General features: G+C 41.4%; 1 protein-coding gene across 5 annotated transcripts in view; it reads right to left on the reverse strand.

Moving 5' to 3' along the window:
- Skap1 (src kinase associated phosphoprotein 1) overlaps positions 1-16591 on the reverse strand; it is a 288040-nt gene that overhangs the window by 42290 nt on the left and 229159 nt on the right. For all 5 annotated transcript variants that reach the window (XR_012438612.1, XM_074045942.1, XM_074045941.1 and 2 more), the window contains exons 9-10: positions 15931-16128; positions 7220-7270 (exon numbers count right to left, since the gene is read on the reverse strand). Coding sequence is in view for 4 of the 5 variants with exons in the window: in XM_074045942.1 (XP_073902043.1) it covers positions 7220-7270; positions 15931-16128 (249 nt within the window). In the remaining variant the exon portion in view is untranslated. The remainder of the gene's footprint in view (positions 1-7219; positions 7271-15930; positions 16129-16591) is intronic.

Raw genomic sequence — 16591 nt, forward strand, 5'->3', positions numbered from 1 at the left:
TTGTATTGATCCTCTCCTACCCGGAAAGGTTAAACACTAGAGTACAAAGTGGGACAGGATCTGGGGATTTGAATGGTAGAAGAGCTAATGCCCACTGGACCAAGTATACTCCCCATTCCTCAGGACACTTTGTTTGAGAGCTGTGAACTATGCACCCACCGAAGGTGAAATCTGATTGATTGGATTTGGGATTCCTGTGTTCTAGTTAAACTGTATATGATTTTTTTAGCCAGGCATGGTGGTATGTACCTATAATCCCAGTACTCAGGAGGCCGAGGAAGGAGGATTGCTAGTTTAAGGCCAGCTGAGACTACAAAGTGAGGCCCTATCTCAAAAAGTAAAAACAAAACAAAAACAAAAAGTTATGTGTTTTCTGTGGACTCTATTTACCCACCTTTTCCTTCATTTGTTTGGAATCTCCCATGAGGGTGATGGTACTTGTCACTGAGGATGGGAATGAACAGAGATAAGTCGGCAGTGGGGACACGGAGTCCTGGCTGCCTTTGCTTTTTTTCTTCTTCCTAATGTAATGGGTGATTCAAATAATAAAAAGGTACAGGGGAAAAAAATCCCTATATGTCTCTGGAAAAGAATCTTAGTAAGAATTTTTTTTTAAAATTTGCAGTACTGGGGCTTGAACTCAGGGCCTTCACCTTCAGCCACTATACCAGACCTATTTTTGTGAAGGGATGTTTTGAGATACGGTCTCAATATTTCCCCAGGCTGGCTTTGAACCTTGATCCTCCTGATCTCTGCTTCCTGAGTAGCTAGGATTGTAGGCGTGAGCCACCGGCCCCCGGCTTTAGTAAGAATCTTAAAGTGCACAAAAGTAGGAGAGATAGAACTATTTACATAAAGCTCAGATATTGCAAAAGGGGGTAAAAATGTCAACCACAAAAAACTCGGGCAAGTTTTCTTTACATAAAAAATTGTTTGTAAATGCAGCTGACAACAGAGGGCAGCAAATAAAGTACAGCCAAAACATTCCACCACAGAGTTAAGAATATATTTGAAAGAAAAATATATTGGAAGAAAAAGGCTAACTGTTAAAAAGACAAAGAATACATTTTGGGGAATATCAGTGCATGAAATAATAGAGAAATATCAATCCCTGAAAAGTGAGAGTGGTTTTCCCAGAAGATATATTATACATTTCCAGCTGTAATGGAGTTGATAAATCACCACCAAGATTTTGACTAAATTTAGGAATGAAAAGTCTATTGACATTCAATATTCTTCATGGATTTATAGATGGCAGAGAAAATCATTTTTATAAAAATAGATGTTTAAAAGCTAGCTTGGTATTTCTGAGTGGTGAGAAGACTGACAATGGTATTTTGGCTTTTTTTTTTTTTTTTTTTTGACCTTGCAAACAGTCACTTTGAGGTCTGCTCCCCACAGACTTCAATATCTAGGACAGCTCCTCAGGGTATACATATGTAAAAGGAGATTTGATATTAGGTATATGGAATATGGGAAGAACACCTGGAAAAAGGTCTTGCTGAAAGCACAATAGATCACAGAAAGCAGGAAGCTGGGAGGAAAACAGAAGCCTTCCAGGAAAGAATAAAGATAGAAAAGGCCAACCAAGCAACGGTGGCTCTTGCCGGTAATCCTAGCTACTCATGAGGCAGAGATCCGGAGGATTTTGGTTTGAAGCCAACCTGGGCAAATAGTTCACGCGATCCTATCTCAAAAATAATCAACACAGAACAGGGCTGGCAGGATGGTTCAAGTGATAGAGGCCCTGAGTTCAAACCTCAGTACTGACAAAAAAACCTCCAAAACCAAAAAACCAAAAAACAGGGATTGTATGAACTAGAACCATTACAAGACAGTTCCGAAAAATAAGCAGAATGAAAGGCTAAAACCTGAGGGAAGATCAAACCTGCTTGGATAGATGTATTCAGCTGGGGAGTCATAAGACTGGACTCCATATTGCAGACTTCCCATTTAAAACACGTATGATTTGCATTTACGTGTATGAGTGGGTGCAACATTACTAGTTCATTCCTTGGCAGCACTGATTCAATACCAGGGACTCTGCAGACACTGGGAATTCCTCACTGGACACACATGGTCCATGCTCTCATGGATACCATCTATTGGGGGAGGCACCATGGAATAAATAATTACACAAGTATTTATTCATGATTGCAACAGAGCTGTGAAGGAAGCTGAAGCTGCTGTGTAGAAAGAAGAGGGCATTTACCATAGTCTGAGGGGTCAGGGAAGGCCTCTCTGAGGCTTCACCTGTAAAGTGGTAGCTGTTACTTAAAAGCCCTTGAAAAGGTAATGCTGAGGAGGGTTTCATTCCTGAAGCCTGGCTCCAGGAAGGGTCTGAAGGTCCAAAAGTCTGCAGGGCTGGTTCAGCTTTTCCCTGCACCTGCCAAGCTCATCCTACAGACAGGCAAATGCATGCAGACATGGATTCGTTAAAGCAGTGAAAGGAACTGGGAATCTGAGGGCCTCAGAGGACTGGAGGTTTACACTATTCTGGCAGTAGCCTAAGATCAGAAATGGTGCAGTATTCTGACCATTTAATTAATTCAAAACATCCTCATTCTCATTTTGAAGACATTATTCCATCTAATTATTTTTTTTCCAGTCTGTCCATTTGGAATGAAAAACAAAAGAATAAAGCTTAATGCCAGCATTTCTCAATGTCTCTCCAAAAAACCGTAACTCTGCACTAAATAAAGCTGGGTAATTCACAAAGCAAAGCACTAATATATTCAGCATAAAACAGACAGAGGACCTAGAGCAATAATGGCACCACTAATAACTAAAACAGTTATAACAATTAACAACAATTACAATGATAGAGCAGCTAATGGGTATGATCACTGCATTTAAATTGCTAGCAGAGCTGAGAAGGACTTTTCCTAGAGAAGGGGGTGGGCAGCGTCTAACTCTCTTTATCCCGCATAAAGAAAGCTAAGCTTCAAGCAAACAAAATGTCATAGAAACAGACCACATTAAAAAAAAGTTTTGTTTTTCTCTTCTCCAGGTATTTATTGCAAAGCATTTATCATTCCATGCCAGGTTCTTTGTAACCAGTGATGGTCATTTCTCCTATAACTAAGGCCACGCTGGTGCTACTGTTCACAGAGTCAATGAAAATTAGCCTCTAAGCTGTGGAAAGGACTAAGGTGAAAGGACCAGGACACATTTCTGACTCTTCTTCTTCAGGGACAGTAGACTCTTGCAGAGTTCAGCTTTTGTTTGTGAGGACTTTGGGTTGTTCCAGAATTCAAGCTGTGACCAGGAAAAGAGGGTAAAGGCAGGCCAGCATGTTGTTTACATTTTCTTAATGAGTAAAAGGGCTGTGTCAGTGAGGCTTGACATTGAGCACAACCATTTAAATTATGGAAAAGAGAGACAAAACCAAGAAAACAGATGAAGCCAATCCTACCAGAGTATGGTCAAAGCAGTGGCCTATTGGATGCTACCTGAAACACTTTTGAGGTCAGAAAGGGTCACCATGTTCAGTCCATGAAGGCAGACTGTCTGATATTTATTAACTGTCTCAGAAGGAAAGTATGAAAAAATTCACCAAGCTCCACAGACTATGGCACCAGAGTAGAAGAGCATCTTCTGATCATTGTCAATACCATTTTTTTCCTTCCTTCCTTTTTTTCTTTTTGGCAGTACTGGGGTTTGAACTCAGGGCCTCATGTTTGCTAGGCAGGTGCTCTACCACTTCAGCTACTCTGCTAGCCCCTTCTCTCTCTCTCTCCTCTCTTTCTCTCTCCCTCTCCCCTCTCCCTTCCTTCCTCCTTTTCACCCTCCCTTTCTCTTCCTTCCCTCCCTCCCTCCTTCCTTCCTTCCTTCCCTCCCTCCTTTCCTTCCTTCCTTCCCTCCTTTTTGAGTTAGGGTCTTCCCCTGTATCCCAGGCTGGCTTCAAACTCGTCATCCTCTTGCCTCAGCCTCCTGAGTGTTGGGATTACACATATGCATCACTATACCCAGCTACCCTTTGCTTACTTTCATAGCTACTTAATCTTGAGTCCTGTAATTACTATGGTCCTTAATGTTATAAGTATGACTTAGAAGTGGGAATTTTCATCTCATTTACTCCTTTTGTTGGATCAAAAGTTTAGCTGGTTGATGATAAACTCATGGTTAGTCTTGGAAAATAGGTTTCAAATGGCAAGGGCAGCAAAACCCTGTGCAGCCTCCCTGTATCTCAGGTGTAACTTCTTTGCTGGGCAGGCACTAAATAGGTCCTAAGAGGCCCTACTTTATTCCGAGATGGAATGCTTATAAGCAACCGTTTTTCTGACCTCCTGAAATTACCAAATGCTTATAAGACTGCAATACTGTAGTCTGTCTCTTTTGCTTAGTTTGCCCATAATTTCAGAGAGTGAAGGAAAAAACAAAACAAAACCCTGTTCCAAAGTCTTCCTTGGTCCGAGATCTGATATATCTAAGGGTGACTTCTGCCTGGAGAAGCTTTGCAGTTAGCACGGCACACCCAAGCAAATGGATGGTAGTTTTTATACAAACAGCACAGAGTGAGTTGTGATTACCTGGTCATTTAGACATTACCTTCTCGTGATCAAGATGGAGATAAGCTCTCATCATCAAAGGCCCTTAGCGTTAGATCTGCCTGAGGTTGATAATTGGAATTTAGAGAAAATCTGAGGTGTTGAAGAGTCACTCATTAAAATAACCCTGTTACTAACAGTCATGCTGTAAACCGAGCTCTTTATAGATTGAACAATCAATACTACAAGGCTGTGATAGATTTTCTAGGTAACAGAATAAAATAAAAGAAATTGCATCTTACAGGGTCATTAACACTCAATAAGGATAAACTGAATTCCTTCTCTCCTTCTCTCTTCCGATAAGATCGAGTTGGGCCTTAAAAATGTTAGCAATTCTGTCAGGGAAAAGCAAGGAAAAGGATTGTGGGAGAAAAGGGAACCCTGCCAGCTGCAGTATGTTAGGAAAGGAAAAGGGGAAGGTCAATTTACTTAAAATGTTTTCCCTCCAAAACATGTAATACCTGAGAAAAACTTTGACCTAGGAATTCACATTGTCCCAAAGTGCCTTGCTTTTTTGTTTATTTATTTTTTGTGGTACTGGGGCTTGAACTCAGGGCTTCCTGGCTTTTAAATGCCTTCGTTGAGACTGCCTGCCTTTCCCTGATCCTCTATCTTTTATTGTTATAAAACTAAGTGTGACATTTGGATGTTACATATTTGTTGCTGTTTCTGTAGCTCCTTTGGAGAAAAAGCACTATATAAATTCAATAAATAAGTAAGTAAACACAAATAATAAAAATTCCTGCCTCAGATTCTGCAGAGAGAGCGAAAAGTCCTCCTGTTTTTTAATCTCTAAGCCACCAATCATTATAACTGGTGGGAATTAGAAACCACAGAAACATATTTACAGCTTGGTGTACTTTAACAGCCCCTATTTTAGAGGCAGGAAGTGTGAGGAACAAAAGTGCTTTTTTTAAACCTACTTGAATTATACCTGTTGGAACAGTTAAGAAATCAGGCTCAAGCCTGTAATCCTAGCCACTCAGGAGGCAGAGACTAGGAGAAACACAGTTTGAAGCCGGCCCTGGGCAAATAGTTCTCAAGACCCTATCTTGAAAAAACCCAACACAAGAAAGGGTTGTTGGAATGGCTAAAATTGTGGAGCACCTGTCTAGCAAGTGTGAGGCCCTGAGTTCAAACTCTAGCACCACAAAAAAAAAAAAAAGCAGTCTCTTCTCACTTCCAGATATATAGTCTAAGGTCTATAACCTTAGAGAACAGAGCAAGGAGGAAGAAGGAAATGAGGGAGACTTTGCCAGAAGACTGCTGCTTCCTGAATGGAGTTTAATATAACATTGACCACAGGAAATTTGCAGTTATTCTGGCCAAGCTGCCTCCATGGAGGGCTGCTTTTCCATGGTGGTGATGGAAGTTGGTTGAGAAAAGACTTACATGGCATGGGTTGGTCAGAACAGATTTTCTGCTAGAATTCTGTCCAGCAAGTTATAAAACAGTAGAAACTAGGTTTCAGAGTGGACTTAATTCCATGTGTTAGTCGCTATGAGGGTCTCAAAGCCCCTCTAACGTCCCCGCTCTGTCCTCATCCCAGTTGCTTTCTCTCCTGTTTGGGCACATGGCCTCTGACACCTGCCTCTGACTTTTCTCGCTTGGGAGAAGTTGGATCCTTTGAACTGGAGTTCTTCATTAAACCTTTAAGATTCACCCGTCGAGAACGAGGAAGGCTTTGCTGAGTGGGTCAGAAAGAGAAGAAAAAGCAGGAGGAAAGTAGGAGAGGAGAGAGGGAAAAGAAGGTAGTGCCAGAGAAATGGAGAGGGAGGTAAAGAGGGAAAGAACTCCTAAGCTTTATGATTTCCTTTTTTGGTAGTACTAGGGTTTGAACTCAGGACCTAGTGCTTTCTAGTCAAGCACTCTACCACTTGAGCTACATCTCCGGCCCTCCCTGAATGATTTTTCACAGATTCTAAGAAAAAAATCAACTAGTAACTAAATCAGTCTTGATTCGGGCTCTGCTGATGGAATGAATGTATGTCGTTGAGGCAGCCCTGGCAACAGGGCAGCATTCCTTCAATGACAATGAAGAAATGGGTCCTTGGTCCACTTAAGGAGACCCCCAGGGACACCTGACCTTAGGAGGGATGGGCTCACTAGCAGCCTGAAGCGTGGTTAACTGTTGTCTGGGATGAATAAGATACAATTTTGTATTCAACAAACCTGTTACATATTCATTTCCAAATGTGCCCGAAATCAAACCTGGCCATCAGAAGTCAGTGTTGCCAAGCAATTCTATCCTTCACTCCTTGTTCACTTTTCAGATCTGACACATTTCCATTCTTCTCTGAACTTGCAATCTCCCAGCCTCTCAGACAGGAGACATTTCTATTCTTCCCATTCTCAATCCTCTGGTCTACTAGAGCTGAGGCAATTCTATTTCTGTACTGACTTAAGAAACACTGATAGGAAAAAATAAATACCTGGTTTGGCTTCCCACCCTCTCTAGGATAAATCGTATCGGTTCTGGTAGCATTCATTTAAGTGATTGAGTGGCTGCTTTAAAGTTAAGGTATTTCCCTAGCCGGTTACTTTGTTGGAGGCTTTCGGGGGTTGTACATGGGGGTCCTATTCATTGGTGAATCCAGTATTGGTAGTGCTTTCTTGAGCCGGAAGTCTGAAAGCCCCACCCAGTGCTGTGCATCTGTGCGCTCTTATACCTCCTATTCGTCGAGTGCCATGCTCATCCTCTTCTGGATCATGGTCATCATCTGAAGGGACAAATAATCAGCATTAGTAATTGGTGAGGGACAGTGTCATGTTGTTTATACTGAGGGCCTGCCTTTCTCTGAGCTCATCTCTCTCTCTCTCTCTCTCTCTCCTCTCTCTCTCTCTCTCTCTCTGTTGTTGTTTTCAGACAGGGTCTTACTTCATACCTAGCCTAGCCTCACATTCGGGATCCTCCTGTCTCAGCCTCCCAAATGCTAGGATTACAGGCATGAGCCATCAGGCTCAACTAAGACACACTCTTCTTTCTTTCTTTCTTTATTTTGTTGCTGGTACTGAGGTTTGAACTCAAGGCCTTGCTCTTGCTAGGTAGGCGCTCTACCACTTGAGCTACACTTCCATTCCATTTTGCTCTGGTTATTTTGGAGACGGGGAGGGGGAATGTCTTGAACTATTTGCCTGGGTTCACTTTGAACTGTGATCCTTCTGATCTCAGCTTCCCAAGTAGGTAGGATTATAGGTGTGAGCCACTGGTGCCTGGATGTTTTATTTATTTTTTAGGTCTTCCTTAAGACTAAGGGCAATAGTTAATTTAGCCCTTGTCTTCCATGACATTGACACTTTAAGAATATATTTTATAGAACAATCCTCGTTTTTTTATTTTCTTCATGCTTATATTCAGATTGTGGATTTGGGGCTACAATGCCACATCCAGGGGGCTGTATCTATTGGGTATCACATCTGGAGGCACAAGGACACTCTCTTCTTTAAGGAAACTAATTACCATGGTATTTCTTTCTAATTATCTTTTACCTTCAAACTGGCTCTCTCCTCCTTCCTTTCCCATTCATTCATTCCCAAACATTTTGAGTGCTTACTATATGCAAGGTGCTTCACTAGGTACTGGGGACAAGCAATTGAGAGAACTGAGCTTCCAGTTCATTGGATTATTGAGGTGCCTATCACTAGAATCTTAATCTTTTCCCTTAAACTCTATTTCTCCTTCTCTTCTGGAATTCTCTCCCATGTTTATTATCTCTATGTAGGTATCATCTTTGGTTTCAGACACTCCAGAGTTAGGATGTGTGTGTGTGTGTGTGTGTGTGTGTGTGTGTGTGTGTGTGTGTGTGTGTGATTGGACCTGGGTGTTTAAACCCTCTGTGATTAATTAGTCCTTAATGTATCCATCTTTGTTCAGCTGTAGCAGAGGCTGGTCATGTACATAATTTTATGTTCCTAGTACTGGGGGCTTAGAGTTACCTTTTTACTGTTTTTATTCAGCCTGCCTTGTTCATTAGAGTATAAGCTCCTGAGGGCAGTTGGAATGGTCTTTTAATTAATTGCTGTAGATTCACAATGGGCTCTAAGTCAATGCTAGTGTCTAACTCTAGTCAAGTGTTTATATGGCCAAAGTCACAACATGACTGGCCTAAGTTTTTTACCCTCATTCACCTGTTTCATCTCAGGCTTCATGTGACTTGATAAACTAGGAATTGAGCCTTTAGAACCTTTAGAAAGATAGTATGTGTACCAGAATCACATATAGTAATTTTTATACAAGGGGCAAAATGAGCAATAAAACACTCACTATTCTTTCCCCCCTCCTTCTCTCTCTCTCTCTCCACACACACACACACACACACACACACACACGAGAGAGCATAATAAGCAATGTTTTGAGGGCTGAATACTCAGTTTTTCCTAGATGCGTTTACTTTCCTTTTTCTTCCTAGGCCTTATGGCACTTGCTTGTCTTGCTTCTCCATAGTTATACTAGTTTAGATGGCTTGGGGACTTCTTTTTCCAACTTTTTTTTTTTTTTTTTTGTGGTGCTGGGGATCAAACCCAGGGCCACCAACATGCTAGGCAAGTGCTCTACCACTGAGCTACATCCCCTGCTCCCAATCTTTTTTAAAATGTAAGTTTTATAATTCTAGCATGTCAGATTAGGAAAGTAAGTTCCAAACCTAAAGGTGAGAAGAAACAGCATAAAAATATGTTAGAACACTATGGAACATTAAAAAGTACTTGACTTAATGTAAAAAATGATACCGTTCCTTACAAAAAATAAAAATTAAGGATTGATACTCTGAAGAAGTAATTCACCTGTTACCAAGATTAAAAAAAACAAGTGCACATATACTTTCCCTACAAAATGCTATAAGGTCCAAATAGCAGAGTTTTCCTCCTTTAGCATCTGTAGTGCTCCCCCAACCCTACAGTGAGGAACCAAGATGTGAGATAATGGAGGAGTAAAATCAAATATAGGAAACGGATCATGCTGAAATAAATCACATTAAACATCATTCTTTGCACATTGTCTTCTCATTACTGTCCACTTCCTTCCTTCCTCTGCTATGATGCTTTTTCCTTTTTGATGTGGGGCTAATTTTACAGGATTGAAAACCTTAGGGTAAGAGTTGGTAGTCCTCATTTTAGAGACACCCAACAATTTGGATAGAGAGCAGCTCTTTTGCTGATATCAAACAACTCAATCACAAGACCAGTAATTTGCTGTGCTTAGGCACTTTTGCAGAGAGGGTTTATTCTACCTCTGCTGTCTGTGTGCAGCTGTCTCTTCCTCCCAATTCTAATCAATGTAAATTGGGTCAGATCTCCGCTGTGAATTACAAATTGGATCCGAAGTTGGAGGGTCACCGTGCCTGCTACTCCACCTCCTTCCCACCACCATTAGATGGGAAGCTACACCAAAGATCTTTTCTAAATAAATCAGACTTTATTGTAAAACTCGGCCACTGACGAGACATAATCTCATTAGCATTGATTTTAAAATAAATTATTGAAAGTGGCTTGCCTGCTCTTTGCATTTGTAAAAAAGGAGAATGTAAATGTATTTGCAATGATAAAAATGAAAACTAAAACTTGATTCCTTTATCCTTTCAGGCACCAGCACTTAATCTAGTTACCCTACAAAAATGGAAAAAATAGAAATCTGGTCTATGCAGTTCAATTCCAGACCAGATACTATGATTCCATTGCGCCTTTGGAGTCACCTAGAAAGAGAGAACAGGGGCCATGGAGCTTATATATCATTCACCACCATTACTAGGCTCTACAATGATGGATGACAAGGGGGAAGCTCCAGTCCCCACATCTGTTCTGTCTAATGTCCTTCCCAAGTGGCTGAGAGTGGGCTCAAGTCAAGAGACTTTGTAAGTGATGGGCCAGGGGCTGCCCCTCTGTGGCTTTGAAATACTGAGGATGGGGCCTTGTCACCTACTGAGGGAAAGAGCCTTCCAAAGCTGATTCTGAAAAGCACACCTCTAGGCACCTTCCTGGCTTCAGAAGGTAAGTTCAAATAGAGAGGTGTTCAATTTGGCTTGGAATAAATGGTGAAACCAACCTGGTATCTTTCAAGCTCCAAAGTCAAGACAACTGATTATATGGCAACAGAAAAAAGACAGTGGGTTAAATAGCCAAATTTCCCACTTTTGGTAATCTAATGTGAGACTTTAATTTTAAAAGATTATTTTGAAAAAAATTTTTTTAGATTAAAGAGCTCACTGAACTTCTCTGTAAGAATATTATTAGGCATTTTAGCATTACATCTACTGAAATACATCTTCATCTAAGAGAGAATTAAAATTTATGTGCTAGTTCAACTTTAAACAGTAATAGATTATAATGGTACTTGCTCCTAACAGGGCATATGGGACCCCAACCTTACATAGGCTTTAAACAAATTAACCTCTGAAGATTACTGCCCACTTATTACATTAAATGCTCTACTTGATCCCCAAATATCTCATCTCAATTGGGAAAACAGTTGAAGAAGATTCTGTTAACTGTGTGAACATGTAAGAGAACCATGGGGCATCACAAATGAGCATCAGTATCCGGAGAGTCAATTTCAATCAACATTCTTGGCACAGTGTCAGGGACACTAATGAGAGCTGAGAAGAATAGGACACTGGATTCAAAAGGGATAGAGAGGATCCAGCTTCTCATGACACCTGGCTGCTTTCTGGAGTGCTGCTCTGATGCCCACCCCTGATCCTAGCTAAACCAATACCAGAAAGAATAACAGAAAACAAAAATCAAAAACAATACCGACAACAACCAACTCCAACTAGATCAGAAAGAGAGGACATCACTTGCCCCAAATGAAGCAAAGTGACAAAAGCTTAAAAAAAAATGCAGACTGTATCAATGTGCAACCAGATGTCAAGGTGCTTTGGTGACAGATGCCACAGAAATACAGACAGGCTCAAAGTGCAAACAGAATATGCAGAAAAGTAGAAATAACCTCACTCTATGGCAAGCACAGACATGTTATAAATCCATGGATGCCACAGCACCTCTTCAGGCAACAGAAAATACAAGCAAGAGGCTTACAACTAATTCTTTGTTGTGTGTTAGGTAATTTCAACCATTTCCTCAAGGTACTTGCATCCTAGCTCCTTGATATGATCTTGATGTATAAAAATATTAAACTCAATTTGTGCTAACTGCAACACTTGAAATGAACTGAATTTAATTTCACAAACAATAACTGAGCACTTATTAATTGGGGAGAAAGACATGAATATGAATCACCATGATAAGGGCTAAAACAAAGTTTCATTTCAGGTGAGTAACTGAGAGGGTGTCACTGAGGAGGGCCCATGAGAGCAGAATGTCTAGAATTTTCACAGGTGAGATCATGGTGCTGGCCATGACCATGAGGCTGGGGCTCAGGGTGTAGGAGAGTGAGAGAGAAAGGGCAGGAGGCTTGAAGGAGGCTGAGGATAGCAATGACTCTTCACAAGCTTTGTGTTTTGGATCTGTCTCTTGGTTTTTTTTTCTTCTTTCTTTCTTTAGATCACTCACTATCACCATTTCCTCTTCCTGTGAGTCTGGAAAACTGGGGTGGGGGGTAGAAGGAGATAATTCCACAGAATGTTGTTTCCATTTGCCTCTAAATTAAAAAGAAAAAAAACTCAAAAAAACACCAGCTATATACTTTATTATAAAGCAATCTGATTTCTGGATCTATTATAACTCCACTGGGCAGTTCGGGTAGCTTCAGAATGTATATAGAAATTCCCAGAAAGCCCTCTCATTCTCTCTTTCTGTTTGCTCTTCTGAAATCTCTCTAGAGAACACAACTGTATTCTGCCACCATTGTAGCTGCTACAAGATCCAAGTTACAGGTTTTCAAATGTCTCAGGTGCCTTACTGGATTCCAGTCTTGACGCTCCAAAGAGGAACCTGGTAACAGTTGTCCTCTTATGGAATCTTGAATCATGGAATTGGGCCTTTGTTGGCCTCCAGAATAACTTCAGGGGAGATGAGAAAAGGTTCAAAAAAGCCTCCCATTTTCTACCTATTGATTTAGTTTAGCATTTCTTCATGGTACTTCCCTGAAGTTTAATCTACTGCAAACAAGATCCTAAAAATCAAGGGCCCCTATGTGCTCAACACTGATGTTCAGAAATCCCAAATGGATACCAACCCTGAAACTGTATGTTCCAAAACTAATTATTTTTTGGTCTGGCTAAAAACCTTGAGTGTTCTGGTTTTCCCTCTTGAGGACAAGAGTGCTAGCCATGTAGCAAATGCTAATTATCCTGTGATTAATGTGATGTAGTGCATTTAATTTGATGACCCATACATTATTTTGATTAGGACAAAAGACATTTTTGATTGACTTGGTATGTGTTGTATATTCTTTTCTTTCAACTAGGCGGCCCAATAAGTCATACTCCGGAAGGGAGACTTCACTTATATGGGTACTCCATGGAGACAGTGAGGGTTTGGGAAGGCCCCATCTCAAACAGGAGGATTAACAGAAATGCCAATGTTAAAATAGCCTTCACAAAGCACGTTTACCTGTTATAATGAAACAAATGTTAGAGCCCAATCCATTTGACTGTTGATGGGTATGCAATGTTAGCACAATCCCACGTTACTGTCAACTGTCTCTCCACCTAGCACCTGGCCTTGCAGTAAAAATGGGCCTGAGCAGAAGGTGCTCTCCACACTCCATCTGCTCAGAATTTTCAATTTCACCTGCTTCACACACATAGTTGCAAATGCCCAACTGGACTGTCTCAGGTCAGGTTGGTGAGTGCGGGGACATAGCCATCCCCAAACTCTTTAAGAAGGTAACACTTCCTGTTTAAACACCACCAGGTTAATACTTGCTATTATTTACTGAGTGCTCACTGCAATGCCAGGACTCTGTGTTAAGTGCTTTACCCATGTCAATTATAGATTCCTCCCTACATCTCTCTAGGATAGCATCTATTGTTTTCCCCATTTTACAAGTAGGACAATTAGACAGTGAGGGCAAGGAACTTGCTCAAGTCCTCACAACTAGCAGGTCGCACAGCAGATACATCCTGACTTGCAGCCAGCTTTGTACCTGCAATACCATGCTGTCTCTCTTATCCCAGTGCTGAGTAGGTGGTCTTGTGAGATGGTGGCAGAAGGGAGATAATGCTAGGTGCCTCACATTCCCTAGCAGACTGGTGTGGCACATGCAAAACTCAAACAGCAATTTTAGAAGCAACAAGAGTAGAGTAGACAGGAAGTTTGAATATGGCCGAAATATTTGAAATATTCACATCATAATTAAATGTCTATGTATCTCACCTTCAATGCTAACGACTGTGATGGGTAGAGGCTTTTGAGAAACAAACTGTTGGCTGGTACAGTCTTATCCTTTGGAAACACAGGCAAGTTAACTCCTGTTTACCTAACCTACAGAAAGAGACCCTGATTTTCCTACTGTGTGGCCACTTCCTATGGATAGTAGTTGTGGTCACAGAGTTAGTGTCTTCTTTGAGAAGGCAGACTAGTTCCCACACCCTTGGATCCACTCCAATATACAAGCTATGAGGAATTTGGAATATTGCTCTGATACTCTGGACAATGGCTGAGGGTAGGGCTTAGGAAATAGGAGAAACATGGTGGTTAAGAAGCCACTTTGTACATTCCTTGCTCCCACCTAGAGTCAGGGTATGCCTCAAACTCATCTTCTGAGGCCTCTTTCCCTTTGCTCTGTGTCTCTGAGCATCAGCCCCCTTGAGAACTATACACGACATATAAAAGTCTTTTCTTTGCACCCCAGAAGGTAGAGTGGTTCAGCGGAGTTTTCCCAGAGCACTCTTCCACAGCTGTAACCCAAAGTGGAGTGAAGTGTCACCTGGATATTTCCCGAAGTCTGGCCAGGAGTGCAGAATGTGAGCTCACTAGGAAGATTCTGGCCAAATTGGGGAGTGCATCTCCTTTTAGGGAGTGTTGTGAATTAGATCCATTTTTGCACCCTGCTGTTGCAATGGAGCAGGCTGTGAAAGGGAAGATTCTCAGAGGAGCTGTGTTTTAATGTAGCAATTTGATTCAATTTTCCACTCTATAAAATTACCCATCACTGCTCGTTGCTTTCTAACAGACACCTTCACTCTTAATTTAACAATCCTATCGAATTCTGCCAGGGAAATTGGAAAAATTTATCACCTGTGAAATTTTATTTTCCTTTGGTTGTATCTGTTTTTGTAAAACTTCATTAACGACGATGACTTGCTGAGGAAATTATCATTTTTTTTTAACTTCAGACACAAGAAATGGCTCGACCTCAACCAAGATATCGTTTGCATAATAAAACACAACAAAAAGGGCTGGGGAAGTGGGAACTGGCAGAGGCTGGAAGTACTAGGAGAAGAAGCAGGCTCTCCTTGGTGGGGATGTGTGTCACAGCCCCACTCTTTGACTCAGGAAGCAATGACATGGCTTTTGTCCCAGGGAAGAGATGAATGCAGAATGCAGAACTGACAGGATGGGACTTTCTTCTTAGGAAGCTCTGGAAGGCAATTACTTACTAATGATGCTTTTAGCAACTGGCCCTGTTTTCAAGGGCCTGAGTGTTAGATTCACCTTAGTTCCTAGGTTCACCTGGATGGAGGTTTAAATTGTTATAAATTTAGGCTTAAGTTGAATTTCTTAAGAAAGCAATGAATTTCTGGCAGATTTCCACAGGAACACTCTTTCTGAATGAACTTGAAGATTCAGCATTCCTGTGGTCTAACTACCTCACAATTAAAAGGCTCAGGCTTTAGTTTTCCAGTCTGACCCCCACTGTGTCTGCACTATTCACCAGCTGCTGTATCCCCACCAGAAGTGGCTCTGCGGAAGCAGTGATGACTGTACATTTTCTGAGATACTAGTTATCCTACCTTTGGGAGGAAAGTGATCTATAGAGTAGACCTGCTGTAACAGTGGGCAGAGGGGAAGCACGATAGGTTTATACTTAAGAGATGTGATTTGATTCTAGGTAATAATGAGTTGTGCTCTGTCAGGGTTTTACTGTATCACTAAAAAGGGTTGTCAGCATTTATTTCATGTTATTGAGGCAACTTTCTGTCATGCTTGGGATTCCACAGAAAAGAAGTTGAAATTAGAGTTTTGATGACTCACCCAAAACTCATGGTAAGCCAGTGAAAACCAACATGAATATTCTTGACGCTGTAACCTTGTCGACACATGTAATAAGCTACTTCATGTAGCACAGATGAGGGATGCTCCTTGATCAAATTCATCTTGTTTCCAGAGAAAGGCAGAACTTCTATACTGCCTTCCTATAAGCTTCTATAAGCTTCCTTACATTCTCTCCTTCAGAGGATGGAATTTAGAACTGGCTTCGTTTGGAGGTTTCAGGGTTTTTGAAAGTAGGAGGAGACAATTAGAAGATGAAATTTCTCACCTGGTAAGACTTCATAAATATCCTCTTCCTCCTCTGTGGGCTCTTGCATCCCTGAACTCCCAGGCAAGATGATGGATCTGCACTGGGAACCAGAATTTGGGGAATCAAAGCCATCAATATCATCATATGTCTCTTCCACTTCCTCCTTTCCTTCCTCTTCCTCCTCCTCTTCATAGGGAATGGCGAAGGAGCTCAGATCTGCCAGGGCAAAGATGAGAATGAATCAAGATAGAGAGAAAAAGAAAAGAGTAAGACAGGAAGGAAGGAGGGTAAAGGAGAAGGAGGGATGAGAATAAAACATGTCAAGAGAAAATGAAACACTAGGTTAAGTGCTGTTATTTCTAATGTGGGCCTTGGTGGCAGGAAATCTACAGAAAAGGCCAGACTAGCACTGCATCAGTTTAAGCCATCAACATAAATCCTTCCTTGCAATAAAACTTGATCAGGATGGAGGAGCCCTGAAAAGTATGGGTGTGTGAATGAGAACATGTGGCAAAGGGAAGAAAATAGGTCAGAAGAGGAAATGCCATTGTGCCACGAACTGCTCTGCACATCAAGTAGAAAAGTGGACCATGGACCATGGTTCTCTAGGGTGCACAGAGCCAGGGCAACTACAGTGACTTGCAGAGGCCACATGAGCTTTTGGAAACCCATTTCCCTT

This window comes from Castor canadensis, chromosome 11 (genome assembly GCF_047511655.1).
Source record: "Castor canadensis chromosome 11, mCasCan1.hap1v2, whole genome shotgun sequence".
NCBI lineage: Eukaryota > Metazoa > Chordata > Mammalia > Rodentia > Castoridae > Castor > Castor canadensis.